Source organism: Scyliorhinus torazame, chromosome 18 (assembly GCF_047496885.1).
Source record: "Scyliorhinus torazame isolate Kashiwa2021f chromosome 18, sScyTor2.1, whole genome shotgun sequence".
NCBI classification, from domain to species: domain Eukaryota; kingdom Metazoa; phylum Chordata; class Chondrichthyes; order Carcharhiniformes; family Scyliorhinidae; genus Scyliorhinus; species Scyliorhinus torazame.
The window spans coordinates 88,411,032-88,428,095 of record NC_092724.1 but is presented as its reverse complement, the minus strand read 5'-3'; the positions used below and the strand labels follow the sequence as shown (position 1 = coordinate 88,428,095).

Sequence of the window (17,064 nt, the reverse complement as noted above, 5' to 3'; positions counted from 1 at the left end):
AGATATAGGGGGGATGTCAGAGGTAGGTCCTTTACCCAAAGAGTAGTGGGGGCATGGAATGCACTGCCTGTGGAAGTAGTTAAGTCGGAAACATTAGGGACCTTCAAGCGGCTACTGGATAGGTACATGGATAATGGTAGAATGATGGGGTGTAGATTAATTTGTTCTTAATCTAGGACAAAAGTTCGGCACAACATCGTGGGCCGAAGGTCCTGTTCTGTGCTGTATTTTCTATGTTCTATATTCTAACTTGCATTTGTACAATGCCTTTAACATAGCAGAGTTGCTTCACAGAAAACCCAACTCTTTTTATCATGTAATAATTCATTTTAACAGCACAAATTTGCACATTAGTATTATTTTGTTAATCATACATATATTCTTTTACAATATCTAGTGGCACTTGAAAGTGCGACACCAATTACATTGGTAAAATCAGGACGGCAATCAAGAAGCAACATTCTCTCCAGAGCTCAAAGGAAATTCCTAGCTGAAACAGCCACGCGGTTTAATCCTTAGGATCATGTATTTTAAAAACTCAAAAACATTTTTCCGAATACTGGCAGCTGGATCGGTAGACTAGACTCGTTGGCTGAACAGCAAACAGATTTGCATCACCCAGAACAGTAATTTATTGCCGAGCTGCTCCTCCATCATGTGGACATCATTCTTACAATCAGAGTCGCTAAGTTCCTCAGTTTGTGCTTAATCAGGCTTGCCTGATTTCACTAGCAACCCTTTCTCCCACACCCCTTCCCCGCAATGTCTGTAGTCTGAATGTGCAAACCCCCATCCTGTGACTAAAAAAGAATTCCCATTTTAAAAATTTTTAGGTTTCTCTCCTGCAATGTTGATGATTTGTGCTGATTTATTCACACTTAAGCACAGTCTTGGAAAGTGGGGCAGGGAGGGTGCGAGTGAGATGCACAGACAAGGACTGAGGCTATTCATTCAACCCAACATTTGTTACAGGCAGTTTAGCCTGAAAGCTGAACCATTTTAAAACAGCATTACTGAAAAAAAAACTATGCTGGGATCATTAACTCTGAGCACATAGAAGTTTCAGGAGACAGCATTTACTGACCCAGCACTGGATGAAACATCACAAAATACCTAAGCGCTGCCACTCCGAATCTACCATAGACAGCACAGGAGTTCAATCTTGATGCATTAAAATCAGACAGGATTATTGCTCCATCATAAAGAGAGTTTTAAACTGAGAACCTGCACCTTTTTCATTTAATAAGATGTGGGCAGAAAATTACTGTAAAATCTCCCACTGCAAACATACATTTACGAGTATTCCATTTTACTTCCTTCACCCACAACCCAAGAAATCTGATGAATACAAACGTTTTGTCATAATTCATTCCACAAGAATATCAGAGTTTAGAACACAGGCCCCACGCCAAATAAAACACGAACCACATTCAGCAACATTGTAAATTAGGATACAGAGCAATCCAGGCAAAGATACAGTGACCAATATTGCAGAAACAGAGAGAATAGGAAAACTGTCTGGATTACTTAGCGACAGCACAATCCACAGAATTATTAGCTGGCAAAAATTTAGCATATATTGCTGGTGGTGGATTTAGGACACTCCCTGAAAACTGAGGAAAGCGCCTGAGACAGCCACTTGAATATGAGATTTATAGAATTTACAGTGCAGAAGGAACTCACTCGGCCCATCGAGCTTGCACCGGCTCTTGGAAAGAGCACCCACTTAAGCCCACACCTCCACCCCATCCCCGTAACCCAGTAACCCTACCTAACCTAAGGGCAATGTAGCATGGCCAATCCACCAAACCTGCACATCTTTAGACTGTGGGAGGAAACCCACACAGACACAGGGAGAATGTGCAGACTCCGCACAGACAGTGACCCAAGCCAGGAATCGAACCTGGGGCCCTGGAGCTGTGAAGCAATTGTGCTAACCACTATGCTATCAAGTTACTACTTGGAAAACGAGGAATACAGGAACCCACTGGAAGCAGCTGTGGGCTGCTTGCTACACGGATTGCAATTCTGTGAAGAGTGCAATGGGTAGTAAGTATAAAAGAGGTACGTTATTTTCTGTAGGTTAAAGTGCAAGTTGCCTAGGGCAGCACGATGACCCAGTGGTTAGCACTGCTGCCTACGGAGCTGAGGACCCAGGTTCGATCCCGGCCCCGGGTCACTGTCTGTGTGGAGTTTGGCGAATAGGGGATTTTCACAGTAACTTCATTGCAGCATTAATGTAAGCCTACTTGTGACAATAATAAAGATTATTAATAAATTTATTTTTAAATCGTACAAGTTGCCCACAAAAAGAAAATTATTTAGTCAAGTGTTTTTTGAGTCATTTGTTACAGTAAAAGTTTAAAAACATGAAATCTTGTCATGTCATTCTTTTAGCCAGTCACTGAAAGTTTGAATCTCTATTTTTTTTAAAGTTATCAGCCTCTCAGGAGTTTGTAACACTAAATTGATAATATATGGTGAATTCAGTAAATTAGACACCTAAGGATCTTGCATCAGCTGTCCCATTTTTGCAGGCATAAAACATGTTCACTGGCACAACAATCTTGAGAAATCAGCTAAGATTGTCATCAGCTTCTCATCAGCTGCAACAATGTTAAGAACTTGTGTGGAAACAGATAAAATGAAAATGTTGCCATCTCAGTACCTGTACAATGGAACCTGTCCCTAACGACACACACAAAAGCTGGCAACAACTGGAGTAGGTACACACTTGCCCTGGATTTGCATGTATTTGGGTATGCAGTCTGCTGCTGTGTCCTGTGTTTTAAGGTTCAAAAGGGCTTGGCGCTTTGAAGGTAACCAGTAGTTTACTAATTTGTGAATGTTTGTGGCTTCAGAATAGCTCCCGTAATTCTTCAAATGCTGGTTATTTGGGACCATGAATAAAATTCCTGTTCAAAACGCATTTAAAAAAAATGTTAGTCCCTTACTATTTCAGTGTATGCCAAATTAGAGATGTCAGTGACTGGCAAAAAATGTTTGCTGTAACTCTACATTTCCACCGACAGGGGGCACCAGTGCACTGAAAAAGCTGAATTTATCCCAAGTCTGCAATACATGGTGAGACCCTTAGTTCCAGGAAACTTGAAAAATGGATGTTTACTCCACCAACATAAAAGGAGCAAAGAGCACAGGAGTACCATCTGGTACAGGCTCAGACAGATAATTAGCAACATTGCAAAATGCTTCATGTGTGTAGGGGAATGATCAATCTGGCTACTGTAACTCAAAACCTCAGGTTGGAAACCACCATTATCCCCCATTCCTGAAAGGAAACCTAAAGCCCATCTACAGAGCAGTTTCTGATCTCTTCTCCAGGCTCTCAGACCTTCTGCTTTGAACGTTTTCCCTTCCAAATTGGCAATTATTACTGACCTTTGACCCTCCGACTTCACTAACAGAGAGCATACCCAGAGCAGACCATACCCAGAGCTGGAGCACAACCAGTCATGGCCAGCGTGTAAAAAACAAAGTGCAAATCGACTACCGGTGGCGGCTATGAAGGAGTAAGTCGCACATTTTGTGGCTCCCGCTCTGGTCGGACTTTTGGACCTTTTCCCCTGATTTTCGACCGGACTTGAATTGTAAAACTGATGACAGAGGCAATTGTGTACTGAATTCCCACTTCGGTGCATGGAGAGAAGGACTAGAAGTGCTCGTAAAGACAGAAACAGAAAGACAGAGAAGGCTTGGGCTGTGGCTGCAACAGAAGACAGCCTGGCAGAGGACCAGACCTCTGGCTTGTCGACCCAGCAGTCAATGGAGCAGCTGATGCAAGTCATCCAGGAAGGCTTTGCTACGCAGAAACGGGACTGCTTGGACCAGATAAAAGAGTCAATTGAGCGGCTGGAGCTTAGATTGGATGCCCAAGATCGGGCGATCCAGAAAGTAGAGAAGGCGCTGGCTGACCAGGAGGAACATCAAACTGCGGTGGAGTTGGAGGTGGGGATGCTGAGGGACCAGCAGAAGAAGCTCCTGGAGAAGGTGGAGGACCTAGAGAATAGGTCCCGTCGGCAGAACTTGAGAATCCCAGAGGGGTCTGAAGGAGCGGACACTGGGGCATACATAGCGGGTATGTTTGAGAAGCTGAGATGGACAGGGCTCAGAGCGCTCATGAGGAAGCCGCAAATGGGAGAGAACACCCCCCAACCACCGCCCCCCCCCCCCCCCCCCCCCCGAGGGCAATGGTGGTGAGATTCCACAGATACTGGGATAAGGAGCGCATTCTACAGTGGGCAGACACGGAGCTGTAAATGGGACAACAGTACCAAGACCCGAGTGTGGAGGTGGCCAGAAGAGCAGGCTTCAACCAGATTAAGTCGATCCTTTTTAAGAAAAAGGTGAAGTTCGAACTGTTGTATCCGGCCCATCTCTGGGTCACGCACGAGGAACAGCACTTTTATTTTGAGTTGCCTGAGGACGCGCTGGACTTCGTGAAAAGGAAAGGACTGGTGGTGGACTGAGAAGTTTTGAACTTTGCTGCAACGTTCATGTTTTGTTTTTCTGTTCTTTTAAAAAAAAAAAGTTTCTAATTTTTTGTTTTGTGGAAGCTGTTTGTAATGACTTTTGCATTGAATTAGGACCAGCGGTAGAGCTGAGTGAGTTAAGGTTTTCATTTGGGGGATGGAGGTGTGCTTGTTTAGATCTTGGTGTTTTTCTGTCAGGCAATTCATAGAATTTTCATAGAATTTACAGTGCAGAAGGAGGCCATTCGGCCCATCGAGTCTGCACCAGCTCTTGGAAAGAGCACCCTACCCAAGGTCAACACCTCCACCCTATCCCCATAACCCAGTTACCCCACCCAACACTAAGGGCAATTTTGGACACTAAGGGCAATTTAGCATGGCCATATGGGGGGTGCATATGTTTGGTTTATTAAAGGGGTTGGGTTACAGAGTGTTGTTACTAGGGGAGGGGAGGGGGGTAAATGTTCTGCTGACGAGGGGGGACTTGGGCTGAGGAACACAGAGGAGGTTGGGGCGGAGGCTGCCTGGGGGCGGACCGGTGAAGGCGCGGAGCATTGGGCTGGAGGTGGGCCCATTAAAGCGGATGGCTGATCGGCGAAGGGGGGGGGGGGGGGCAATGAGCCCCCCAACTAGGTTGATCACCTGGAATGTTCGAGGGTTAAATGGGCTGGTCAAAAGGGCACGTGTGTTCGCGCATCTTAGGAAACTGAAGGCGGACGTGGTAATGTTGCAGGAGATGCACCTTAGAGTAACTGACCAGATTAGATGGACGAAAGGCTGGGTCAGTCAGGTCTTTCACTCGGGACTGGATTCAAAGACTAGTGGGGTCACGATCCTGATCAATAAGCGGGTGGTGTTTGAAGCGGGTAGAATAGTTTTGGATGTGGGAGGTCGGTACATTATGGTCAGTGGCAAACTGGAGGGGGTGCAGGTGGTATTAGTAAATGTGTATGTGCCAAATTGGGATGATGTGGAGTTTATAAAGAGGATGCTGGGGAAGATACCGGACCTGGACTCGCACAGGTTAGTTATGGGAGGGGACTTCAACACAGTTATGGACCCTGGCTTGGACCGGTCAAGCTCGAAAATGGGCAGGGTGCCAGCAATGGCAAAGGAACTAGAGGGGTCATGGAGCAGATGGGGGGGGGGGGTGGATCCATGGAGATTTGGGCAGCCGAGGGTGAAGGAGTTGTCCTTCTACTCACATGTGCATAAAGTGTACTCCCGGACTGATTTCTATATTTTGAGCAGGGCCTTACTGGCAGGGGTGGTGGACACGGGGTACTCAGCGATCACAATCTCAGACCATGCTCCGCACTGGGTTGACCTGCAGGTTAGTAAAGACAGTAACCAGCGCCCGCAATAGAGGTTAGATGTGGGACTTTTGGCTGACGAAGGAGCGTGCGACCGGCTGAGGAAATGTATTCAGAACTACCTGCAGGTCAATGACACTGGGGAAATTTCAGCAGCGGTGGCCTGGGAAGTACTGAAGGCGGTGGTCAGAGGGGAGCTGATCTCGATACGGGCCCATAGGGAGAAGGTGGACAGGGCAGAGATGGACCGACTGGTAAAGGAGATACTACAGATCGATCGGAGGTATGCGGAGACCCCAGAGGCAGGGCTTTTAAGGGAACGGTGGAGGCTAAAGGCAGAGTTCGGCTTGTTAACCACAGGGAGGGCGGTGGAGCAGCCGAGAAAGGTGAAGGGGGGGCGATCTATGAGCATGGAGAGAAGGCCAGCAGAATGCTTGCACAGCAGCTTAGAAAGAGGGAGGCAGCCAGGGAGTTAGGGAAAGTAAATGACGGAGATGGGAACCTGGTTGGAGATTCAGCAGGGGTGAATAAGGCGTTTAGAGATTTCTACAGTAGGCTGTACAGGTCGGAGCCTCCTACGGGGCTGGAGGGGATGAGGCACCTCTTGGAGGGGCTGAATTTCCCAAAGGTGGACAGGGAGCTGGTAGAAGGGCTGGGGGCCCCGATCGGGTTGGAAAAGGTAGTGGTGGGTCTGAAGGCCATGCAGGCGGGTAAAGCCCCGGGGCCGGACGGGTACCCAGTGGATTTTTATAAAAAGTTCTCTGGGATATTGGTGCCGGTGTTCATGAGGATGTTCAATGAGGCAAGGGAAAGAGGGGTGCTGCCCCCCACGATGTCACAGGCCACGATTTCACTGATTCTGAAACGGGACAAGAATCCAGAGCTGTGTGGGTCCTACAGGCCGATATCCCTGTTGAATGTGGATGCCAAATTGCTGGCCACAATTTTGTCCTCCAGGATTGAGGATTGTGTTCCGGACGTTATTGGGGAGGACCAGGCGGGGTTTGTTAAGGGAAGGCAGTTGGTGGCCAATGTAAGAAGGTTGTTAAATGTGATCATGATGCCCGCGGAAGGTAGGGAGGTGGAGGTAGTGATCGCAATGGATGCAGAAAAGGCTTTTGATCGGGTAGAATGGGATTATCTGTGGGAGGTACTGGGACAGTTCGGATTTGGGCGGGGCTTTATTGACTGGATCAGGTAACTGTATCAGGCTCCTGTGGCAAGTATACGGACGAATAGGACAACATCGGACTATTTTAGACTGCACCGGGGAACGAGACAGGGGTGCCCCCTCTCCCCACTGTTGTTCGCACTAGCTATAGAGCCATTGGCAATTGCTCCGAGAGCCTCAAGGGGCTGGTCCGGGGGGGGGGTGGAGCACAGAGTCTCGCTCTATGCAGACGACCTACTTCTGTATGTATCGGACCCAATAGAGGGGATGGAAGAAATCATGAGGATTCGAGGGGAATTTGGCCGGTTTTCGGGGTATAAGCTAAATATGGGGAAAAGTGAGATGGTTGTGGTCCAGGTGAGGGGACAGGAGAGGCGATTGGGGAAGCTGTCGTTTAGATTAGTAGGGGGCAGTTTTAGGTACCTAGGCATTCAAGTGGCGCGGGAATGGGACCGGCTGCATAAATTAAATCTGGCCCGACTAGTAAACCAAATGAAGGACGATTTTCGGAGATGGGACGCGCTTCCGTTGTCACTGGCTGGGAGGGTGAAGGCGGTGAAGATGACGGTCCTCCCAAGATTCCTGTTTGTATTTCAGTGTCTCCCCATCTTTATTCCGCAGTCCTTTTTTAAACGGGTCAACAAAGTGATCACTGGCTTCGTTTGGGCGGGTAAGACCCCGCGAGTAAGGACGGTAATGCTCGAGCGGAGTCGGGGAGAGGGCGGGCTGGCGCTGCCAAATTTTAGTAACTATTACTGGCCATGATCAGGAAGAGGGTGGTGGGGGAGGGGTCGGCATGGGAGCATATGGAGGCGGCTTCATGCAAGGGCACCAGTCTGAGTGCGTTGGTAACTGCGCCTCTGTCGTTCCTGCCGGCACGGTACTCCACCAGTCCCGTGGCGGCCCTGAGAGTCTGGGGGCAATGGAGGAGACATGTGGGAGCAGAGGGAGCATCGGTCTGGTCCACAATCTGTAATAATCATCGGTTTGCCCCGAGAAGTATGGATGGGGGGGTTCCAGATATGGCGGAGAGCAGGGATTGAGAGGATGGGGGACATGTTTATAGAGGGGAGTTTTCTGAGTATGAGGGCGCTGGAGGAGAGGTTTGGGTTGGGGAGGGGAAATTAATTCCGTTATCTGCAGGTGCGGGACTTCCTACGTAAACAGGTGTCAACCTTCCCGCTCCTACCGCTAAGGGGGATTCAGGACAGGGTAGTTTCCAGAGAGTGGGTTGGAGAAGGGAGCGTCTCTGACATTTACAAGGAAGTTATGGGATCAGAAGAGACGCAGACCGAGGAGCTGAAGCGCAAGTGGGAGGAGGAGCTGGGAGGAGAGATAGAGGGTGGTCTATGGGCGGACGCATTGAGTAGAGTCAACGCGTCCGCAACATGTGCCAGGCTCAGCCTGATTCAATTCAAGGTCGTTCAGAGGGCTCACATGACAGCGGCCCGGATGAGCAGATTCTTTGTGGCGGAAGACAGGTGTGCAAAATGTGCGGGAGGACCAGTGAACCATGTCCACATGTTCTGGGCATGTCTGAAGCTTGGGGGATTTTGGCTGGGGTTTGCAGATGTCATGTCCACGGTGTTAAAATCAAGGGTGGCGCTGAGTCCAGAGGTGGCGATTTTCGGGGTGTCGGAAGACCCGGGAATCCAGGAGGAGAAAGAGGCAGGCGTTCTGGCCTTTGCTTCCCTGGTAGCCCGGAGACGGATACTATTAGGTTGGAGGGACTCAAAGCCCCCGAAGTCGGAGACCTGGCTATCGGACATGGCTAGCTTTCTCTGTTTGGAGAAAATCAAGTTCACCTTGAGAGGATCACAGTTAGGGTTCGCCCGGAGGTGGCAACCGGTCGTCGACTTTGCGGAAAATTAATCGTCAGCAGAAGGGGGTTAGTCTAGCTAAGAGTAGGGGGATAATAAAGGTGAGACTGTAACGAAGGGAGTCGGCTTTTGCACTATGTTTGTAGTTTCATGTACATTGTTTATTTTGTTGATGTTATAATACCAAAAATACCTCAATAAAATGTTTATTAAAAAAACAAAAAACAAAGTGCAAATATTAAAATAAAAATGCAGAAGTGTTTCAAATCTGTCCCAGAGGGGAAAGAGTTAGATTTCCTTTGATCTGTAATCCTGTTTCTGGTTCCCAACACGACCTGACCGGCTGCAAAACTTTAGGGAAAGGGGAGCGTCAATGGCCAAATGGGAGGTGGCACATTGACCTGGAAGCTTTTGTCAGGAAGTGAAATGGAAGGCAGTTCCTGTCAAGCTCTGCAGTGTCACGGCTGGTGCAACCCCACAAGTATGGGGGAGTGGCAGAAATAAATGGTGAAATGTATCAAGATTTGCAAGCCCAATTCTGAAGTTCGTTTACACAACCCCACCAGTGCACAGCACAAGGAAAGGAACATGAAAATTATCACAATCGCACACCTGGAGACTGTGGAAAACCATTTGTGAACCGAGACCGGGGAGTCATAGATGCTAAGGGTCAAAATTAAGGGTTTAGAGTTTGATCTGCAACCAGATTCAATTTCCTGGACCGCCAACAATCAGCTCAGCCTCACAGTTTGGACTGCAGAGGCTTCAGATACTTGTAGAATGATTTGTGAACCTAGGAAAAAGAAACAAATGATGATCAGTCCTCAGCAACCAAACAACCTCCAAAGCTCAACAGTGAACAACCCTCATGAGTGCACACAATCACTGATTAATTCTCGCTAATAATGATCAACACTCTCTCAGCGATAAATAAGTTTATACAAACTGCTACCATATTGTCAAGAAGCAGCTGATAATCACACCTGTGTAACAGCCTCAGTGAGAAACATCAAGATTTCTATAATACAACAATAAAGAAAGAGAATTATTCAACTGCACAGAATTGATTCTTCATTCTGGTCATCACTGCGAGGGATGGAATGCGTCTGCATTCAAGTCAGGTACAGGATGACTGGATGCCAAGTATAGCTGTATTTACGAAAGGTTAGTGGTCGTTTCCACTGACCACAGAATGTAACAAGAGGACATTCGGGAGACTCAAAAAAGAATTACGGGAGGGCCATGAACACATGTCTTCGCACAGAGGGTAGTCAGAATGTGTTCCCCAGTGTTTAAGTTAGAATTTGAACTTTAATTGTTTAATAGACCACACTTATTGTTTTGTAGACTGCATGCACGTACACACACACGTGTACACACACATGCGCGCGCACACACACACGCGCGTACACACACGCGCGCGTATACACACACATACGCGTACACACACACGCGCGTACACACACACACGCGCGTACACACACACACACGGGATACAGTTGAATGAGAAGTGATTGTAGAACACAAGAGTCAAGACTTGCTTTTTAGTTCTTATTATAGAGATGCCATCGGAATGTCACAATACCCACTATTAAAAGTGGACTGACACTGCCCAAAATAATTTCACAAAGGATCCTCAGAGCCAGCAATTAATTTGATTCCTTCAGTCTGTGCTAAATTTAGACCACGTCCCAAAGATAACATCCGAATTTCCAATACGCCTGACCAATCATTAATTGTGGGTCTCTCTTACCTCGGTTTTATTTAGAGGTGATTTCTTTGCCCATTCAAACATGTGTTCATAAACATTCCCATCATAACGCCCGAGCACAGACGCCAGGACAGCATCAGGATAATCAAAAGCATCTACTAGAGCGACAGCATTGGGTCGGATGACAGCAAGCAGCTCCTTCACACGCTGATGAACCTGGGAAATCTGCGGGTCACTGAGGATCCCAGCCTGCAGCAGACAACAGAATGTTATAAATCGCACCGCAAGCCAGCTCAAGAGACATATTACAGGCCAATTCTGCCTACTTTTTGAGCTCGTTGTTCCCAAACCAATTGGTTATGTCTTCCTATGTATGCATTAATGTCCTAGCCTGGAGTTAATGTTGAGAGATCGAGTGCGTTAATCTCGAATGCATCCTTCAATTTCAAAAGTTCATAACAGATCTTCAACAACTTTAAATTTAAGGGAACTTAAAATGATGATAATAAAATTAATTGGGCTCAAATTGGATTCTAGGCCACATGAAGCCTCATGACACCTGGTCAAGCATGGACAAGGAAACCTCCTGCTGATTATGACCTACCACCCCCAATGAATAGGGGATACAATGGCGTAGTGGTATTGTCACTGGTCTAGCAATTCAGAGACCCAGGGTAATACTCTGGGAACCCGGGTTCGAATCCTGCCATTGCAGAAGGTGAAATTTGAATTCAGTAAAAAATCTGGAATTAAAAGTCTAATGATGACCATGAAACTATTGTCGATAGTCATAAAAACCCATCTGGATCACTTTAGGGCAGGAAATATACCGTCCTTACCCGGTCTGGCTTACATGTGACTCCAATCCATAGCAATGTGGTTGACTCTTAAAATGCCACTCAGTTCGAGGGAAATTAGGGATAGACAACAACTGCTGGCCTTACCTGCAACACCCATATCCCATGAAAGAATAAATAAAGATCAGTACTCCCCCCCGCCCCGGCCCCCCCCCCCCGCCGCCCCCCCCGCCCCCCCCCCCCCCCCCGCCCCCCCCCCCCACCCCCCCCAATGTTGAACACCACTTAGGGGAAGCATAGAGGGTAACAAGGGTGCAGAATCTACTCTGGGTGGGGCCCTCAATGTTCATCACCAAGAGGACTGGCTACACCGACACAGACCGAGTTGGTCAAGTTCTAAAGGACATGTCTCCGAAATTGTGTTTGCAGCAGGTGGTGAGGGAACTAACAAGAGGGAAAAGTCTACTTGACCTCGTCCTCACCAATCTACCTGCAGCTGCCCATGACAATATCGGTAGGAGTGACCACTGCACAGTCCTCCTGGAGACAAAATCCCGTTTCACATTGAGGATACCCTCCACCATGCTGTGTGGCTAAATGGGATAGACTTCAAATAGATCCAGCAATTCAAAAATGGTCATCCATGAGGCGCTGTGGACCATAAGCAACAGCACAATTGTACACAGCCACATTATGTAATCTCATGGCTCTGGTATATCCCCCACTCTGCCATCAATAAGCATCAGGCATGTCTAAAAATGCGATGTCAACCTTGTGAAGCTAAAATGTCAGACGACTTATGTGCCAAACAGCGAAAGTAGCACGTGATGGACAGAGCTAAGCGACCTCATCCATCACTTCAACATCCACTCCAGCACTGACGCACAGTGGCAATCTTCCAAACCCACGACCACTAGTACCTAGACTAAGCCACACACATCCTGACTTGGAGCTATATAGCCGTTCCTTCACTGTCGCTGGGTCAGAATCATAGATTCACAGAATCATAGATTCCCTACAGTGCCGGAGGCCTTTCGGCCCATCGAGTCTGCACCAACCCTCCGAAAGAACACCCCCACAGTCCCAATTCCCCACCCTATTCCTGTAATCCCACCTAGGGGTAATTTATCACAGCCTAGGACTAACAGTGCAGAAGGAGGTTGTGCAGAGTCTGCACGTTCTCCCCGTGCCTGCGTGGGTTTCCTCCGGATGCTCCGGTTTCCTCCCACAAGTCCCAAAAGACATGCTGTTAGGTGAATTGGTCATTCTGAATTCTCCCTCTGTGTACCCGAACAGGTGCCGGAATGTGGCGACTAGGGGATTTTCACAGTAACTTCATTGCAATGTTAATGTAAGCCTACTTGTGACAATAAAGATTATTATCTTTGGACTGTGGGAGGAAACCGGAGCATCCGGAGGAAGCCCAGGCAGACACAGGGAGAATGTGCAGACTCCACACAGGCAGTCGCCCGAGGCCAGAATTGAACCTGAGTCTCTGGAGCTGTGAGGCAGCAGTGCTAACCACTGTGTCACCATGCCGCCCTGGAACTGTTCCCCTAACAACAGTGTGGGTGTATCTATACGACATGGAGTGCACTGCTTCAAGAAGGCAGCTCACCGCCACCTTGTCAAGGGCAATTAGGGATGGGCAATAAATGCTGGACCAGCCAGCACCACTCACATCCCATAAAATAAACATTGCAGGGTAATGGAGGCTAGCTGACCACGGATACGGAGTGGTGTCACCCAAACGTTGGGAAGACTAAAAGGCAGGTTTAAAATAATATAGCAAGTGTACAACCAATCTGAATGACATAAACATGGCACAAGAATGTAGGGCTTAGAGGATTATTGTGCTGAGGCCCAAAGATGTACTTTGACCTTTTTAAAGTTATGTATTCTCTTATTTTGAACAATGCCTTTATTAAATGTTAAATAAGAAAATTACAGCAATTGGGAAGCTTGAGAGTTTGAATTAGGGATTGAGGCATTCTCTAGAGTTTCTGGGAGATGAAAGGTTGAGCAAGTTGGGCCTGTACTTACTGGAGTTTAGAAGCATGAGAGGTGATCTTATTCAAACAAGTAAGATTTGAGGGAGCTTGACAGGGTGGAAGGTGGCAGGGTGTTTTCCTCCCTAGGGGACATGGTCTCAGAATAAGGGATTGCCGTTCAGGACGGGGTGAGGAGCAATTTCTTTACCCAGGGATTTTTGAATCTTTGGATTTCTCCACATCAGACAGCTGTGGAAGTTGGGACATTGAACACATTCAAAACTGAGGGAGACAGATTTTTTGACCTATAAGTGAGTCAAGAGTTATGGGGAACAGGCAAGAAAGTGGAGTTGAGGTCAAGTTCAGATCAGTTATGATCTTATTGAATGTTGGAATAGGCTTAAGGGCCCAACTGGCCTACTCATGCTTCTATTTCTCAGGTTAAACCTACCACTGGGAGGAAGGTGTAATCGCAGTGTGACAATTACATAGGTCTTTTCCATTCTAAATATTGGCAGAGGAATCTATATTGAAACGTCAACATTAGAGGTATCCATGTTTTTAATACATGACCAATTGTGTATATTGGATGGTTATAGTAACTGGAGCAATTACTAAGGTTTTCAATGAACTTTGATTCGGAGACTTTGGAACTTGGATCTATTGCTCCATTCTCACTGCACCACACCCAAGCCTCTGTGTGTTTGGGCTATGCAAAGGGCAGCATGGTTGATTATACATTAGAAACAAAAACATGAGGTGGGATTCTCCGGCCTCCCAGACGCGTGTTTCTTGGCGATGCATCATTCACCGGTGGCAGGTTTTTCTTCTCCCACCACTGTCAATGGGAATTCCCACTGAAACCATCCCGCGCCGCCTGGAAACCCGCGGGAGGGGGTGCACTGCTGGTGGGACCGTCAACGAACGGCTGGAGAATTCCGGGCATGATTCCAGCCCCTTGAAATATGCCACAGAGATCGACGTATTGCGAGTATACAATGTCTCCAGCTGTTTTTTTGAGGTCTCTATATCGACTTAACCACGGCTGTGGTTTAAATTCCACTCACATGCAGGAAATCTCCAGAGTTCTTGCTGATTCCGTACAGCGCATACATCAGGCACAGGGTGCTAAGAACATCATGGATCGCAGTGTCTGTGATCTCTGACAGCTTGGCCGCAAACAACTTCACCACCACATAATGGCAGTGAGCCTGTGGGTAGGGAGAAGGAGCAAGAACACAATTATTCACACATGCAGGTGAACAGCCTCTACACAAAAAAGCAAGACACACAATGAGGTTCAACAGGAATAAGGGAGGGGTTTCTCAACTGCAATGCGCTGTAATGTTCTATGTTCTATGTAATAGCAGCACAACCTTTCTCTTGCACAAATGTGTAAGAATGTGCCCAGATAACACTCCCACCCTGCGCAGCACAAAGTATTTAAATACATTCCTCAATTCACCTCCTCTCACACATATAAACATGATGTGCAGATGCCGGTGTTGAACTGGGGTGAGCACAGTAAGAAGTCTTACAACACCAGGTTAAAGTCCAACAGGTTTGTTTCATATCACTAGCTTTCGGAGCACTGCTCCTTCCTCAGGTGAAGGAGGAATACATATAAACATAATAATTAGGAGCACGGGGAGGCCACTCGGCTCCTCAAGCCTGCTCTCCCATTCAATAAGATCATGGCTGATCTGATCATAACTTCAACACACCAGGGAACTACAGGCCGGTTAGCCTTACCTCAGTGGTAGGGAAATTACTGGAGAGAATTCTTCGAGACAGGATCTACTCCCATTTGGAAGCAAGAGGCAGCACAGTTTTGTGAAGGGGAGGTCATGTCTCACTAACTTGATAGAGTTTTTCGAGGAGGTCACAAAGATGATTGATGCAGGCAGGGCAGTGGATGTTGTCTTTATGGGCTTCAGTAAGGTCTTTGACAAGGCCCCTCATGGTAGACTAGTACAAAAGGTGAAGTCACACGGGATCAGGGGTGAGCTGGCAAGGTGGATACGGAACTCGCTAGGTCATAGAAGGCAGAGAGTAGCAATGGAAGGGTGCTTTTCTGATTGGAGGGCTGTGACTAGTGGTGTTCCGCAGGGTTCAGTGCTGGGACTGTTGCTGTTCGTAGTATATATAAATGATTTGGAGGAAAATTTAACTGGCCTGATTAGTAAGTTTGCGGATGACACAAAGATAGGTGGAATTGCGATGAGGACTGTCAGAGGATACAACAGGATTTAGATCGTTTGGAGACTTGGCAGATGGCGGTTAATCCGGACAAATGTGAGGTAATGCATTTTGGAAGGTCTAATGCAGGTAGGGAATATACAGTGAATGGTAGAACCCTCAAGAGTATTGACAGTCAGAGAGATCTAGGTGTACAGGTCCACAGGTCACTGAAAGGGGCAACCCAGGTGGAGAAGGTAGTCAAGAAGGCATTCGGCGGGGCTGTGGGCAGATGCCCTACGCAGGGTAAACTCTTCGTCCTTGTGTGCCAGGCTTAGCCTGATACAATTCAAGCACATGACCGGAGCAAGGCTCAGTAAATTTGTCGGGGTAGAGGATAGGTGTGGGAGATGCGCGAGAAGCTCAGCGAACCACACCCACATGTTTTGGTCATGCTCGGCACTGCATGGGTTCTGGGTGGGGGTGGCAAATGTGCTTTCGAAGGTGGTGGGGGTCCGGGTCGAGCCAAGCTGGGGGTTGGCTATATTTGGGGTTGCAGAAGAGCCGGGAGTGCAGGAGGCAAGAGAGGCTGATGTTTTGGCTTTTGCGTCCCTAGTAGCCCGGCGAAGGATATTGCTTATGTGGAAGGAAGCTAAACCCCCGGGCGTGGAGGCCTGGATAAACGACATGGCAGGGTTTATAAAACTGGAACGGATAATGTTCACACTAAGAGGTTCGGCTCAAGGGTTCACCAGGCGGTGGCAACCGTTCATTGACTATCTCGCAGAACGATAAAGGAACTGGGAAAGTAGCAGCAGCAACCCGGGGGGGGGGGGGGGGGGGCTCGGGTGGGTCCTCAGGGGTGTTTTTGTATGGATATTTTTACTTGGACATGTATATTGGCTTGTTTGACTTTATTATTTGGGAGAGTTAATATTTTGTTATGGCAGTTGCCATTTAGTTTATATATTATTTATTTGTTAAAAACGGTCACTATTATTTATATTGTTTTATTGTTGTAAAAGGGAAAAAAATGTTGTACTGTTTTGTTTGGCCGAAAAAAAAATTTGAATAAAATATATTTTTTTAAAAAAGAAGGCATTCGGCATGCTTGCCTTCATTGGCCGGGGCGTTGAGTATAAAAATTGGCAAGTCATGTTGCAGCTGTATAGAACCTTAGTTAGGCCACACTTGGAGTATAGTGTTCAATTCTGGTCGCCACACTACCAGAAGGATGTCGCGGCTTTAGAGAGGGTGCAAAAGAGATTTACCAGGATGTTGCCTGGTATGGAGATAATTAGATATGAGGAGAGGTTGAATAGACTTGGTTTATTCTCACTGGAACGAAGGGGGTTAAGGGGCGACCTGATAGAGGTTTACAAAATTATGAGGGGCATCGACAGAGTGGATCATCAGAGACTTTTTCCCAGGGTAGAGGGGTCAATTACTAGGGGGCATAGGTTTAAGGTGCGAGGGGCAAGGTTTAGAGGAGATATACGAGGCAAGTTGTTTACACAGAGGGTAGTGGGTGCCTGGAAACCGCTGCCGGAGGAGGTGGTGGAAGCAGGGACGATAGTGACGTTTAAGGGGCAT

At 47.5% G+C, this 17,064-nt stretch overlaps 1 protein-coding gene across 3 annotated transcripts in view; it reads right to left on the bottom strand.

The window, feature by feature from the left end:
• Positions 1-306: 306 nt before the first annotated feature.
• acox1 (acyl-CoA oxidase 1, palmitoyl) overlaps positions 307-17,064 on the bottom strand; it is a 153,263-nt gene continuing 136,505 nt past the window's right edge. For all 3 annotated transcript variants that reach the window (XM_072482999.1, XM_072482998.1, XM_072483000.1), the window contains 3 exons: positions 14,361-14,504; positions 10,548-10,754; positions 307-9,587 (listed from right to left, as the gene is read on the bottom strand). In XM_072482999.1, coding sequence (XP_072339100.1) covers positions 9,537-9,587; positions 10,548-10,754; positions 14,361-14,504 — 402 coding nt within the window. In that variant the 3' untranslated portion in view covers positions 307-9,536. The remainder of the gene's footprint in view (positions 9,588-10,547; positions 10,755-14,360; positions 14,505-17,064) is intronic.